Genomic DNA, 16,989 nt, shown 5'->3' on the forward strand with positions numbered 1-16,989 from the left:
TTTTATAAAAAAAGTTACTCAAAATGTACCTGTATAATGTCGTTTTCTTAAAACTTTTTTTTTCCAATCAAAATAATTAATATGCATATATTTAATATTAGCTTAATATATACTTTCGGATTTAATTCATTAATTAAGCTTAAATTTAAGTAATTATTGCGGTTCATCAAAGTCATGATTTACAAAAAATTAATAATTTGAAGTATTATTGCTTATTACAGTTAGAAAATTACTTTTCAAGCTCTTAAAAAAAATTCCGCTGCTTTGAAATTTTGTGATGTATTTTTTTACTATTTAAAAACTCAATAGTCATAATATTTCTTAGTTTGCATGTCAACTGAACACCGAAAAAGCGTTTTTTTTTAATCAGAAATACTCGAATAATTTTTGTAGACAACTGTAGGACTGTTTTAATGACAAATTACATACCTGTCTTACAGTATTATAATACAGCTACTTCAAAAGTTCAGAAGAATAAAACAGTCGATATGTATAGAAAACATGTTTTAATTACCAAGCGGAATAATAAATTTTAATGTGGAAGTATTAATATGGTGCACGACAGTTTAAATTAATATTTTTTAAGGGCCACAACTTAAAATAAATTTGAAAAAAGCACGTATTTAGATCAAATTAATACCTACGGCCCTTTTTTTTTTTAGACATAGCCAAGATAACTTGAAAAAAGTGGTAATTTTAGAAATTAAAAAAATTCTTGTATAATATATACATTTTTTATTATAATCTTTAAGTTACATGTACATACGCATTTTTAATTTTTTCAAATATCTATTACTTTTTGAGTTGTAGCCCTTTAAATATTTTTTAAGAATTTGAAATCGTATTAATAGTTAGATTGTTAGAACAATTTTTACGAGATCAAACTACAATTTTTAAACTTTTTGCCTACATAAAAGGTTCAGCAAACAGATAAAAATAAATATATTCTTAAGATTTAAGCAGTTTCAATTTATCAAAGCGAAGATTTAGAGTTTTAAATGTAAATTGAGCACAGTAGGATATAACGTTTAATAAAACTTACCAAAGAACAACTTAAGTATATGAAACTTTTGATAATATGCAAATTTTGTAATTAATACTCAATAACTTTACTAGATTAAAAAGGAACCTCTCTTTATATCAGTAATATTAAAGTAATAACACTTTCAAATGCGTTAGTTTCATATTTCTCTTACAAGTCAACTATATGACAATTTAAAAGACAAAAATACAAAGAAATAGGTTTTTGTGTTAATTTTTTTTAATATGTTTAAAAAAATTGCATGCTTTTGATTGCAAGTGTAACAATTAAAGCTCTTAACTTGGGTTTAAGAAGATAAATACAAATAGTATATTTAAAACAACTATTTTTAAAAATCTTAAGAACAAAATTCTGTTTCTCAAAGACTTTATTTTTAAGGCAGATATTACGTTTTGCGGCATCGACAAGTTGTTTAACAAAATATATTTTCTATCATTGCTCAAAATCTTATGACTTACTAGATTACAATTGATTCAAGTTAAAAGCATTTAACTTGATAAGTCAGTTTTTATAAATAAGTTTACGATTATTTTAAAGAAGTTAGAAGTGTTTCGAGGTGTATCTTTATACAAAATTTAAATTTAAATAGTTTTATCTGGTACTGCTTTTTATTCATGGGAAATTCTGTAATAATAGTTAATTAACCTTTCGACTGATGTTGCTTCAATTGAAACTAGGTTTCAAATATCTCAAGCTGTTCAAGTTTTTTTTTTATCTTACCATCTATCTAAATAAACCAATTTAAAAAAATTTACAACAAATTTTATTAAAAAAAATTACAACTTAGTAAATTATAATGTTAGGAGCTTTTTCAATAATAGTATAGTAAAAATAATATTTTATAAATGCTACTGGTGAAACACTAATTAGAATTTTTCAAAAACCTAAAATTATTAAACTTTTAATTGTTGTTAAAAGTTTATAAAATATCATTAATTTAATAAACAATCAACACTATCAAAATGTCATAAACTAAAAAACAATAGTAAAATACTATTTTAGGAAGAAAAATTTAAACAAATAACGAAACAAAATTTTATTACTGGTAGAAATAACTCTAACAGTCAAAATATAATTTCAACTTGTTCCATTTGTTTTTTTACTTTAGCTCTTAGATTGATGACGTGTTGCTTGTTTTTAAATAAATGTCCATACTTTTCATAAAGAGCTTTTGGCTTTATGTGCATATTTTCTTTCACAAGTTGTTCTCTTTCAGCTTTTTTCTGTTGATCTTTCACACATTCACATGGCACACTAGCTTTCGGACCATGGAAAAATGTAACGTTAAAGTTTTTCAGCTTGAGCACTACTTTCTGAAAATCCGGTGTGCACTTGGAATGAAAGTGCTTGAAGCTTGTTAAAGACTTTATACTATCACTAAACTTCATGTCGTCTTGGCATGTTTTACAAAAAAATTCACCTTTGGCTGTGTATATTTCTACGTCTCGCCCTCCGTTTTTGGTCATGACCCAATTGCATGTCGTGTTATCAGACTCTGAGTTACTGCTTGAAAAAAGACAATCACTCGGGCTTTTAAAGTCGTGTCCTAAGTTTAACATCATTTCAACAGCTAGTCTTGATCTCTCTTTAGTGTAGTTGATAAGTGTAGTTGTTGTTAAGCATTCATTTCCTTAAATAAATAGATAATTTAAGAAAAAAGTGTTCAAAAAATTATGCATTTAAGTAGTCAAAAATATAACAGCTTGAAAACAAAACTTTTATTAGAAACATTTTTTAGCTCTTATTTTTGCAGATTTTTTAGTGTTGTACTAAGTGTTGCTTAAAATATTAATAGGTAAAAAATATTTTTTGAAACCAATAAGTGTTAATATATACTAAATATATAACTATCACGAAAAGAGTATAAAATTTTAGTTATAGAATGTAAAAAAATGTTTTTTTTTTTTAATCATCAAGCTTGTACTAACAAATGGCAATATAATTAAAATAGATATGTTGAGCCTAAAGTATTTGAAATACAACTGAAGTTTAAACTGAAAACAAATTAAGTCTAATGCGATTATAATAATAACTTACCAAATGGTACTCTTCTGTAGACATAAAACACTCTTGCACCATAGTTATATGTTTCTTTTATACATGTTGGGTGACGCACATTTCTTTTACCTGTATGCTCGTAACTAAAGCCTTTACATATTTCTTTTTTCTTCTCGTAAAACACCTCCCATTCACCTCCATAATCATCAGCAAACAGTAAATCGTGATCAGCTATGAATTGACAATCACTTAGAATAACAGGCATTTTGCTTCTCACGTAAGGACTTGACAATGCATACTTTGCTCTCTCTAACTCATCTTTAAACTTTATTATTTCACCCACCCCATACAAAGAACTAATTTTGTTAGTATTGACAAAAACATCACCTTGAATAATTTGAGCTGTTGCATTGGTTACTTTCAGGTATTTTCGTTTTCTTTCAAACAAAGTTTTACCTTCTGTTAGGTCCCATTCAGTTTTTATGGGTTCTTTTCTAAGCTCTATTTGATTACTGGACCAAAGTGAATGACTTAACAAAGCCTTTCGTCTCATCTTGGCATCTACCTTTTTTTGTTGATTTTGTAAGCCTTGGGATAGTTCAGCTGGTAACTCCATATTTTTTATATCATTCATATTTAGCTTTAAAAGATTTTGCTTAGAAGTGAGCTTTGGCAATATTTTGCGAAACTTTCTACTGTTTTCAGTTGGCAAACGTAATGAAGAAGAATTTATTGTTTTAATAGCAGGTTCAATACTTGGTTGATATTTATTCTGGCTAAAGTCTTCGACTTGTACTTTTTGCGGCAACGACTGAGGGTCAATAAATGGAACTGGTGCAAAATTCAATTCTAAAGTTTATAATAGTAGTAATAAAAGATTGAAAAAAAAAATTTCATTAATTATAACTGTTAATTACAATTTAATATTTAACTGTACTAGATAGAACTTACTATAATATTGAAACAGTAAAAGTATGTTATAAGTTAAATTTTTTTTGGCTTAAACAGTAAAAAAAACATGAAGAATTAATCATGAATGATGTAATAAAATTCTTAATAATATTTTTACAACATCCTAATAAGTTATGTTATACTTTTTTATATTCAAGATATAAAACAATATCTTAAAGCAACATAAGGTTTTCAACGAAAAATTGAAACATAATCATAAAAAGAAGTATTGGCTTTAATGCGAAAGCTTAAGTATGAGCTATTAAATAAATCACAAAAAAGTTTTTACCATTTTTAGATTCAGTCAGTATTGATAAGCGTTTTATATGCAAACAAATAAATAATAACATTATTTGAGAAAATTACGAATATGAGAAAATTATAAATTCACTACACGTTAAACTCTCTTGGGGTTGCCACTCAACAAGGCTAAAAAACTAGTCTGAGTTTAGAAAACCTCTAAAAAATGTTTGCATCTTCAGTGAAGTTTTCTTTAACCTTAGGTTTCTATAAATTTGTATTTTGAACCGCTATAAATACAGGGTTGCCAGTCATTTTTTCAAATTTTTTTCCAGGTTTTCCAAATTTCTTCCAGGTTTTTAAAAGTACACATTTTTGGGTCTATTTTTATTTTTAAATTCATTTCTATATAAGAAACTGTGTTAAATAGTATAAAAGCATTAAAAAGATACTGTTAAGTTACTTTAAATGTGTTTTTTAATAGAAAATTTTTTTGATTATGACAAAAAAATTTAATTATATGATAGATTTTTTGTGCTAAATCGAAATTTTACTATTGAAAATGTTAAAATTATTAAAAATTCCAGATTTTTTGATCAAAATTCAAGGTTTTTCCAGGTTTTTTCAAAATTTTTCAAATTTCAGGTTTTTCCAGGTTATTTTTTGCCTAAATTGTCAAATTCTAGGTTTTTACAGGTAACGCGGCAACCCTGTAAATAGCTCCTTACTTACAAAATTCTAAAAACTTTTAAAATCAAATTATTAAAAAGTGTTGATGCAGAACTGGGAGTAGTTATTTTATTTTTATAAACGAGGAATTACTTTCAGAACAGTGATTATAAACAGTTGAAGAAACATAAAAAAAATAACTTGTGAAAACTATCAAAGTTATATTATTACAATAATTATTATATAGTTGCAGAAACTTAGTAGCACTACCTAAACTACTTATGTTATCAATAAAATCGGAATTCAGCACATAAAGAAATTAAAAAAAAAAGAAAACTTACTTAATTCATTTTCATATAAACTAGCATTAAACTTTTTTTAAAGTTTTAAAAAGTTTCTGAAAATAAAATTGAAACTAGCTTTAGTCAGCCTGAATTTAAAAAACTTCCAAAAAGTCAAACTAGTCTGAGTTGGTTTTACTTTGCCTCAGTTTATTTATAAAAGCTAACTAGTCTGATTTAACCTGACTAAACGGAAAACCACTATATTTTATCAAATGGACCTCAAACTTTCAGGTAAATCGAAAAAAATAATTAAGTCTTCAAAATTTTTAGAATGAAGTTAAAAAAAAAGATAAAATTCAAAGTGTTTTACCTTTTTGAAATAATAGAAACTTTTTCAAAATATATTACATGACTTTAACATTATAAATATCATTATTGTGCAAGGTAAGACTCAGGAATCATAACCAGAGTTACTTGAACAAAAGACAAAATAATAACAAAACAAACACATAAATGGTAAACAAAAAAAAAAATAAAATTTGATAAAAAATATAATGTTTTTGAACTGAAACATAGAAACAATTGGTTAGTCTATAAACATAAATTTAGTGTACAAAATAGCGTAACTTTTTAAAACATAAACATTTATTAAAAGTACAACTAATACACTCAAATAATGCAATTCAGAAACAAACTCGTTATAAATAAAAATCAACAGAAAAAAAAAACTTCAACAAGGTTAAGAAGCTTTAATTTAACAAACACATTTCAAGCTGTTCAATAAAACAATCAATTATTTTTAGGGATAATGCGTGTAAGAAAAATATGGCTAACTTGGTCAAGTAACCATTAGCAGCAGCTAACTAGGATAAAGTTTAGTAATTAAGATCATTTTTCAGTTTATTATTATAAAATTTGAACACCTTCCGAAGTGATGGACAGTTATTTTATATTAATCGGATTTTTAAGTTATAAATAAAAAATTTCTCCCCTTTCAAAACTATTTATTGAAATATTTTATACCCTAAAAAACTCTTCTCAAAAACACACCACAAACATTTTGAAAACCAAGGTTGCATACTACTTTATTTAAATATAAATTATTTTTAAGGAACGAGCTAATATGTTCGTGTATCCATTTTAAAAACAACAATTTAAAAACTTTGATAAACTTATAAATACATGCCTGTTTTGACATCTGTAAGTAAATAATAAATCCGGCAAAAACAACTATAAAGTTACAATATTGTTAGATTTATAAGATTACGTCATATTCTACCAGTTGATTTTTTTTTTAATTTATGCAACATGTTATAATTTAGTTTACTATTTGCAAGAGTTTGTTTGTTTACAAGTAAATTATAAGCATAGGGGTCCACCTTGTTTTTTACAACTTGATCTTATTTTGTAGAGTTCTATCTAGGCTATTAGACATTTTTAACTGCATAACAAAATTCAAAACAACTTTTGAGATGTAAGCAATCAAAATTGGTGAGCTCAAAAGGTTCCCGATAAAAGTTGCAAGTTAAAAACACAAAAAAAAACAATTTCACTAAACATCTTCTCCTTCATTTCTTAACCAATCTTCTTTAAATTTTCACAGTAAACCCATTACTAATACTTAATTTTTTTCAATAAAGAATTTTTTAATTATAAAAACTAATAACTTTATTATAAAATAACAATCTTTTATATGGGTAGCTGTCTAAATTCTACGAGTGCTCAAAGATACTTTTGCACGGGTTAATTTTTTTATTAAAAATATTTTTTTTCTTACGATTTTTTTTACTATCACTCTTCCCCCTAACCCTTATCCTCAGTCAGTAAGGTTTATTATCATTTTTTTTCTAATTATTTTATTTTTTTAATACTACCACAGTTACCCCTAACCCTTACAGTTGGTCGGTAGCTTTTTTTTAATTGTTTTTTATTTACTTTTTCAAATTTTCTTTATAATTTTTATTAGTTATTTTTTAATATTTATTTTTACTATAACTGTTACCCCTAACCCTTACCCTCCATCAGTATTTTTTTTTTAATCAAATTATTTCTTAGTTTTTTTTTTGTTAAATTTTTTTCTGTATTTGTTTACTCTTGTACAATTATGTAACTTGTGCAAAATTGACCCCTGGTACAAAATAGTCTTTGTGCAATTTTGTTCCCTCGTGCAATTTAGTAACTTTGTGCAATTTTATCTCAGTGCAATTTAGACCCCTTCCCCTTTTATATACCTTTTTTTTTCATTGTTTTTAAACTCCCAACATTTAAAGTCTTTTAATCTATATAAGGAAAGTTTCTTGAATATTTAAGGTAAATAAATAAAAAAACTATATATATTTATTTTTAAATTTTCAAGAAAATTGAGAATGAAAAAATTGTGGTCCATAGGCTGGTATCATACAAATTTTTACAAAAATTACAATATCTCAAAAGTTAAATACTTTTGAATTGTAAAAAAACTGGCTAATACTTATACTTTAAGCTTTATAATTAAAGCCTTAATTCATGAACCAATGTTATTTTTTGTAAAAAAAATTTGGACACCTCTATGACCCTTTTTTGTAAGTATGCTTGTTTAATATTAATTTAACTTTGTAGTAGCTTTAAGCTGTTTATAAATTTTTAACCTTAACAGGAATTCATTAGATAAACGATTTAAAAAATTTAAAATGCTATAGACTATAAATAACTATAAAATAGTTATTTAAAAAAATTACCTTAAATAAGACAATAGTTAAAAACATTCAGAGTTTCAACAACATTTTAAAGCTATTATTTATTTTACATAAACAAATTTCTTTCTTATTCGTTACTTTTTACTTTAAAATTTTATTTTAATAAGTCAATGTTTTATAGTTACAAGTGATTTATAACATAACTTATGTAACATAGCTATCAAAGATTGGTAAATATAATTAAAAATACCTGGCCTTGATATTGTACCATTTACTATTGTGTTTTCAGAGAGTAGTTTTGCCTCGTCAGTAACATTAGGTTTAATTTCAACAAAAAATCCTTTCCTTTCAACCATAATCTGTGAGCCATCATCAATGTTAAAGCTGACATTTCCTAATAATATATTTTAAAAGTTTACAAAGCGATACTATCTAATGTAATATTTTCAGTTAAACTAAATTTTAAATAAAACACTTACTTGTAATATAATCAAGTAATTTAATTATGTTTTAACTATATTTAACTTAAAGACATACTTTAAACAGGATTCCTACTAAAATTTTAAATAAAATTTTTAGAAAAATCTATAAAATATAGCAAAATTATAGGGAAACTATCAAAAAAAAAAATTAATTTTAAACGTTGGAAACATATTTTCAAGGTTAATTAACTAAAATATGTCATCAACCGTTTGTAAGCACAGTCTTAATAAGAAATTTACGAAAGTTTGAGGGTTTTTGAGGTCTAATTTAAGTTATAAAAGCAAACTTTAGATAAATTGTGTTTAATGTAAAAAAGAAAAAAATATTTGCTTGGTGGCGTCATAGAGTGCAAAGATTTTGATTAAAAAAATTATTAAATATTTTTGTCATGATTTTTCATCACGCTGTGTTGCTGTTTGGCTTTCAAATTTCAATCACCAAGCAAAAAACGTTATTTATAGGGATTTCTAATGATTTTCATATATTTTTTAATTTCTTATAGGGATTTTTCAGAATATTGCAAACTTATAGGGATTTATAGGGAAGTGGGAACCCTGTTTATAGTATAAATGATTAAAACTTAATCTTAACTGACCAAAAAGTAACTAGAGTCAGTATTAACGTCTGAGAAATTAAATAGATGCAACTTTATAAATTTCTGTAGGCAAAAACTAAAAATAAACTGTAAATTACTATAAAATGAGTCGAATTATTTTTTCAAACATAAACTAATAGTATAACGTTCTAATTTTACCATTTTACACATTGCTGTAATCTTAAAAAAATAATATAATTACTTATGATAAAATATTTTTCTAGTTTGTTGTTATTGCCTTACCATTACATTTGCTACTGCATATGTAACTTTTATGTGACAAAGTGTTGATGTTTTTAAGGGTCATTTTAATGACATTTAGAAAGTAAATAATTATCAATTATTACTAAAATTATCTAATCTATCAAATTTTTTTAAATTGCTTTACAGAGCTTTAAAGATATAAGTGAAAAAATTGCTTAATTCAATAGGTTTCTTATGAAAAAATAAAGATAAAAAAAGACTTCTCTATAAAAATTTACCCTTTTCTTCTTCAATATTTCTATTAATCACCCTCAAGTTTTAAGAGTTTATTTGTTACTAATGCTTAAATAACTCTCCCAAAAAATATATTTTATTAAAAAGTACCTTTTTTTTTATCTAAATCTTTTTAATAAGATTTTGTCCATTCTTTTCCTAAGTACTTTATGCCTTTTAAAATAAAATATGTAGGTAGATTTTGGCGAATTTATTTAAATTCCATACAATATTAAAAAAATTTTACAGTTCATACAGTTCTATTAAAAACTTTTGATAAAAATGCTTAAATACAAAAAAAAACTGTAATTTTTTATCTTTACTAAAAAGGTTCATACATTAAGCTTTCACAAAGGCCAATGATATTAAAAAATTCTAACATATTCTTATACATAAAATAAGTTTTAATATATGTAATAACAATATTAGCATTAACTTTCAAATTTGTATTTTTCTATGATATTCAGTATGTTTTAAACACTTTAAAGTTCTTATATTTCACTAAAAATAGATCATGCCACTATGAATGTTTATAGAACATAACATTACTATAGTAACCCTTAAATATTTTCTTTGAAAATGTAGATTTAATATTCTTAACATTAAAATAATTTTAGTATAACTTTTTTGAATTAAGTTTAGTGACATTTTTTTAATAAAACTTAAGACACTATGACAAAATTTACTAACAATTTTCTCACTGGTAGTATCATACAATTTTTAAAAAGTAAAACCACATTTGGGATTCATAGTTTAAAAAGTTGAAACATACTATAGTAATGTTGCACCCATTAAAGCATTTTGAGCTGAAACGACATAATCAGTTTTCAGTTAGCTATGAAAATTTTAAAGTGATTAGTAAAATTAGATATCAAATTTAAAACATAAAGTTAGAAGAGTGCAGTCTTTTAAAGCAGAAAATTATACTTATTAAGTCAAATACCTGAAACATTAACAACTTTAAATTGATCATTTCTGTTGACATCATCACTTATTTTATCATGTTTACTTCTCTTTTGTTTTAATTTTCTTTTAAGTGGTCTAGCATCCATTATAGTTATAACGCAGTAAAATTGACATAGGACCTACAAAAAGAGTAATAAATCGTTAATGAATTCATCTGACAAAACTAATTAATAATTCAATATATTTTAATTAAATAAGCTACAGAATTAAACCAGATTTGGTTTTCCTTGGGACAAAAAAACTAACCTGCATTACACCTACAGAGTTGTCACTCTCTTTTAGTCAAAAAACTGTCCTTAGTGACAAAAAACAGTGAAAACAAAAACCTTAAACTGTGCCGGGTGTCCTGTTTTTTTTTTAATCCCTAAAATTTTTTTTATAACTTTTCAAAATAAATAAAAATCAAGTTCTACGTTAAAATTGGTAATAAAAGAACAAAATATTAAAACTAAATTAATTAAATTTCATTCAAAGTCTAAAAAAGAACAGGTCCTGAGTTTTAAAAAAATCTTAAAACTGTCCTGAGTCTTTTATAAAAGTACAAAATTATCTTGAGTTAGCTCAAGTTTAAAAAATCTGAGTTATCCTGAGCTGTTGTGAGTCACTCTGAGAGTGTACCAGGGACGTAGCTAGCTCAAAAAAGTTACAAATCTGCAAAAAATTAAAACATCTGAAATGACCAAGATAACGTCCTAGCGGTAACAGAGCAATTAAAAGTACCTCTGATGTTATTTAATTTAATATGAAAGTATGCAGTTATTTTAATCCTTCAAAAATGAATGGAATGTGGAAGTATGAGTGATAACTGTATACAAGGCAAATTTATGAGTTGCCACTTGTGTAAACCCATAAAACTTTCATTGAAAATATGTATATTAAAATGACAATTCAACTCAAAAACAAGAAAATTATAGAGGTAAAAATATCAAACTATATGCAACATGATTATATGAAAAATCAAAGAGGTAAAAAAATCTAACTGTATGCAAAATGGTCTTTAGTGTTGAGATTTTAACATTGTGAATACTTGTTAAATGACGTGTCACCAAGAGATTATTTTTTAGTTAAAATTGATAGTTTTTTATTTTTGTTAAGTTTAATGTTAAATTTTATGGGGTTATTCATCTCATTAAAGAAAATAAATATAAAAGTTTATTACATATTTAATAAGTTCTAAGTTAAACCAAATGAGCCAGGTAAATTCAGGAGAGGCCTTAACAGTTAAATGCTCAAAGCCTTTAGTCCATATAAGTAGCCAAGTCCCCTTTATTGAAGGTAGCATCCCAAACCAGGCTGGGGTTGTTACAGGGGTAGGTAGAAATACATGTGATGCAACACTTACTTGCTTAAACTTCAAAAACAGCTTATAGTTGTAGAGAAAAGAGTAAGACTGTTTCTTTTCTATAATAAAGAAAAAATCATTGCTTTGATAATCATTAAAAGACTACAATATGTCATGGAACTATAAAGACAAGTAGACTAAAAAAACATTTTATATTATTCAAAAAGTTTAAATTTAATCATCCAGTGTGCACATATTTTCAAGTGATATTGTGCAATTTTTTTAGATGTTAAATACTTATTGGGGTGCTTATAAAAACAACAACCATTTTTAACTATTTTTTTATTCTCTTGGGAAATACCACAAAAATATTTGTTGTAAAACTTTAAATGTTTTGAAGAAACTTTCACCTTGGAAAAGATTGATTTTATGAAAACCATCCAAAGCAAACTGTATGAGACCCAAAAATGCAACCTTAGAAGTTTTTTGCTGGATTTGTTTTACACTTGGCAATTATCAAATATGCACAATGTGCACAATTTAAAATGATATAAAGAAGGTTTTACGGAGGCAATTTTGATTTTATGTAATTTTTATTATTTTTTGTAAGTTTTCATAAACTTAAAGTTTTTTTTCAAGAATCAAATTCTGCCTAAGTGAAAGTTTCTTCAAATCATCTAAAATTTTGCACATGGTGTTTTTGTGGTATTTGCTAAGTGTAAAAAACTTTCTAACTGAAAAATCAAAGGTGGCAGTGTTTATGAGCACAATATACTTATTTTTAAGTAAAGACAAAAGTTTAAATATATGCATTTACAATTAATGTTACTTAGAGCTATAAAGAATACCTTTGTTATATTAAACAACAGCTAGCCAAAAGGTGAAAAGTTTTATTTGATAACTAAATTCTACACAATAAAAATATCAAAAATAAAATAGTAGAAATAAAGTTAAGTACATTTTTTTAAACCATTCAAAACTGAATTATTTTTAACTACATTTGAAATCTGTAAAAACATTAGCATGATATTTTCAAAAAAAAAAAACTAATCTACTTGATTTAACCTGAGTTTTTTAAATAAATTTAAACTAGCCTAGGTTGGCATGAGTGAGTTGCAACTCTTTTAAATATATTAAAACCATAAGTATTTAACTTGATAAAACTTAAAACAATATAAAAATTTGGATCATTGACATTATTACCATTTATTTTCATATATTATTAACTTCAGTTTTAAATCTATAAAACAAGCTTGAAAAGAACTTAACATTAAAGTTATCAAAAAAAATATTTATATATATACTTGCACCTCAATTATATAAAAATATGTCAAATACTATACCAAATACCTGTGTTTAACTTTATTATAAATATTCTTTAATATCTTTCATATAATTTTTATCAAAATTGAGTCTTAGTTGAAAAAGTTACTGTATGTATGGCAATAAATTTTTTTGGTCAAGTGTGTAAAGTGTACAAAAGGGCAAAATTATAAAGTTTAAACTTAGATGTAGCCAAAAAGTGCAAACTTTATAAAAATAATTTTAATCAAAAATATACAGACTAAATGGGTTTAAATTTCAACTTGTTGATGAAACCTTGCATGTACTAAAATTTGTTACAATGTTAGGTTAACAAAATAATTTGAATTATTATTAGTATTAGCTACCACAATATCTAGCTAGCTATTATAATCGTTTTCGGATGATCTAAAGGGGATTTTTGGTTTTTAAGTTCAACAGGCCTAAAACTTGTTTGTTACCTTTCTTATAACTCTTGTCCTAAAATGTTTAACTTTTGATGATAACTTATAATTTTTATTTTTCGAGATAAAAAAAAAAATAAATATAAATACTTTAGTAATAGTCTACATTCTAAGAAATTTTTATGCATACTTTCTTAGTTTATCAAAAATAAAAGAATATGGTAACAAACTTTGTCTACTAAACACAAACATCTAGCTGAAATAATCATTTTAATTAGTTCTGTAATTTTCTCCTAGTATATATTTTTATTTCAGAGCGCTATAAATATTTTTTTTGATTAGATGTTTTAAAGCTTCTATTACACTCTTTTACTTTAATATGTCAAATCTAGATTCTAGATGGGTAGGTGTCAGAAATGCACGAAGGTACAGTTTTATACGAAGTCACTTTTGCACGAATTGATATTTTTGCATTTCATCACTTTTTGCATGAGCAGTCACTATTGCAAAAAGCGTCACTTTTGTACGGTGTCTGTTTAGCACTTTAAAAAATTTTTTTTTTTTGTTTTGTTTTTATTTTTCCTTTTTTTTTTTGCTTTGACTATTACCCCTATTAACTCTAACTCGTAGTAGGTAACATTTTTTGTATTGTCTTTAAAAACTTAATTTTAGTTAATTACTTTACTATTACTGTTAACCTTTCGGACTCTTACACTTGGTCGGTGGTAATTTTTTTTTCTATACGATCACTGTTACCCCAAACCTAACTCTTGGTAAGTAAGCGGTTCTTTCTGCCAGCAAAACGTTTGTGCAAAACTCTCATCACTCACGAAAATTGACCCTACAAGCTAAAGTGATTTTGAGCAAGATTGACGAATAGTGTAAAAGTGACCATTTGTGTAAAAGTGACTTAGTGCAAAAGTGACCCTTGGTGCGAAAGTGTCTTGGTGCAAAACTAGGCCGTCTCGAGTCTCTAAACCTTATCTTTTTCTGTAAAAGTTTTACCAAAAATTCACCTAAATCTGTTTGGAAAAAATCTGCATGTGTATAAACCTGAACAAGTATTACAAATACAGCAAACTTTTTGAAGCCGCCCATATTTTGTAGAAGAACTTCGTTAATTTTTTTAGCGTTAAAATTTTATAAAAAGTTGGCACAAAAAGTAGCAAATGTGAGCTAATTAGTGGCTTATAAAAATTTAACTTCATACATATTTCAAAAATTGTCAAAGATCTTATTCATTATATTTTTAAAAACAATACTATATTTTACTTTAGGTGTACCAGAGATTGTCAGTTGTTGATCAAATGTAAACAAAAAATGGTTGATATTGTAAATCAAATTAGTAAAAAACATACTAATAAATGAATTAAAGGACTAAAAACTTTAGCATTATAGGCAAAAACAGATAAAAATATTTGGAATCGGTTTTTTTATAATATCTAAATCTTTTTGTACAAGATGAAGCTTATATAAATTGAGAACATACTAAAAATAGTTTATACAAATTAACTGTTCAAAATATAACTTTAAGCGTTTGTTAACAAAAGATCCTAGCGAAACAAGTTCACTGGAATATATAATAATGACAAATTATACAGTATTCTTCTTTTATCACACTGACATATGTTTCTGTGTGCAACCAGTGAATATTTTAGAATTAGTACTTCCTTTATTTCCATGTAAGTAGTTTAAACTATGATTTGTTATCTTGTTTTGTATTTTTACTTTAATTTATTTAATTTAGACCTAATAATTAACTGTTCAAAAATATAGGTTAAATCGTTTGCTAACAAAAGATCCTAGTGAAGTAACTTCACTGGAAAATAAATAAAAACAAACTGTACAGTAATCTTCTTTTATTGTACCAACATATGTTTCTGTGTGTTAACGAATCAACACACTTCAACTGAGTTCTGTAAAAAAATAATTACTGTAATGAAACAATAGAAGCATAGAATAACTGGGTGTATACATGTTTTCATTAAAATAAAATATTTTTACAGATAATAGTTAATAATAGGTAAAATATTTAATATTAAATCCGACTGTTATAAAACTATACAATATTTATGATTATTAAGTCTAAAATAAGTAAATTAAACTAAAATACACAACAAAACAACAAATCATAATATAAATAAACTACTCACGTTAATGGTAGGAATAACTGATACAAATTTTACTGTTGTTAACGAATGAACAAAATACATTCATTACATCTAATAATTACGTCACAATAATATTGAAATAAGAAAAATATTAACCACAAAAACTTGTTCGGAGTTTAAAGTTTTACTAAATCATAAGTAAAATAGATCAATGAAATTATTTCCTTATTATTTTTCTTTATCTTTATTCTGAAGTTTGGATCTTCCTTAATACCCTTCTTTGTTACATGAATTTTCAAATTACAGCCACTTAAATTCTTATTAAACTTTTAAAGCTCTAATTCTCAAAAACCAAAACTTAAATTTTAACAATATAAAAATTCTCATGTTGTTCTGATTAATACTATTACAATGGTAAAATAAAATTTAAATAAAGTTAAATAAGAAAATTCGTAAATATTAATAATACCTTATTTTTAAAAAAGATAATAAGTTTTAAAAGTTTTTCTTAAAAATATTTTAAAAAATGTATTTAATTTAAAAAAAAAGTATTCATCAAGTCAATAAGATTACAATAGTAAAAAGATGAAACAAATGTTTGCTATAAGGGATGTTTTACTGTAAAAAAGAATCACTAGAATTTGAATTGTCAGAACTTGAATAGTCAATTCATTTTAGTATTTAATGGCCATTAAGGCAAAGATTTTGAACATCTATACTTTTGCCTTAATTACCTTTTACTAATAAATTGTGATGCTCTTATTACTAGAGTCTAATACATTTTTCAACTCAAACTGAAATTAATGAATATGTTTCAGATTAATACCGGTCAATTAGTATTTAACTGTCTCTTCTTTATAAAAAATAATTGCTTCAAATTTTTAGGTATAATAATAATCTTTTTCCCTTTCTTCAGCAATTAGTTTACTTATTTGATCTATAACAAAGCAGTGCTTGCAAGTAAGTTAGAAATCTTTAGCAACTTATATTTAAAAATATGAACATGTTACGATTCCATACAAATGTTCTGTGTGAAACTCATCATTAAACACTAACAATAAATTTATAGTACCTTCAAACAATTATACTACAAAGTCTAAATTACACTGAAATTAAAATAAGTTTGTTCAATTTAAATTAAAACACTTCTAAAAACAAATTTTATTATAAAAAAAACCTTTGTATTAACAAAAAAAGCAATATACACAAAATATTATCTTTACAACTAAAAATATGTCTAAGTTCGTTTTATTTTAAAACAACTGTTGTGTAGCATATTTGACTTGCATTAACTAACTTAGAAAATTCTATTTTCAATCGTTAATTTTTTATTAGTCGAATTTCGTAGGTTCATTTTCATTGATCATTTTGTTCAAATAGACATTAAACAAAATGTAACACACTTGCACATAATGAGGTCAGTTCATCACTTTACATAAAACATGTTTTCTATTTAAAGATAAGTTTTAGATAAAAAAAAGTTTTTTGCTTTTTTTGTGTGCTTTCTCCA

The 16,989-nt window shown here is 25.0% G+C and overlaps 1 protein-coding gene across 1 annotated transcript; it reads right to left on the bottom strand.

The window, feature by feature from the left end:
• Nucleotides 1-1,896: 1,896 nt before the first annotated feature.
• On the bottom strand, nucleotides 1,897-10,739 carry LOC145840723 (uncharacterized). Its single transcript, XM_082948050.1, has 5 exons — nucleotides 10,627-10,739; nucleotides 10,358-10,499; nucleotides 8,110-8,253; nucleotides 3,080-3,889; nucleotides 1,897-2,672 (listed from the first exon to the last, which is right to left on the bottom strand). Exons 1-5 carry the CDS (start codon nucleotides 10,630-10,632, stop codon nucleotides 2,107-2,109), a joined length of 1,668 nt encoding a protein of 555 aa, XP_082804176.1. The 5' UTR covers nucleotides 10,633-10,739; the 3' UTR covers nucleotides 1,897-2,106.
• Between the last annotated feature and the right edge of the window lie 6,250 nt (nucleotides 10,740-16,989).

Source organism: Thalia democratica, chromosome 7 (assembly GCF_965202585.1).
Source record: "Thalia democratica chromosome 7, ktThaDemo2.hap1.1, whole genome shotgun sequence".
Lineage (NCBI taxonomy): Eukaryota > Metazoa > Chordata > Thaliacea > Salpida > Salpidae > Thalia > Thalia democratica.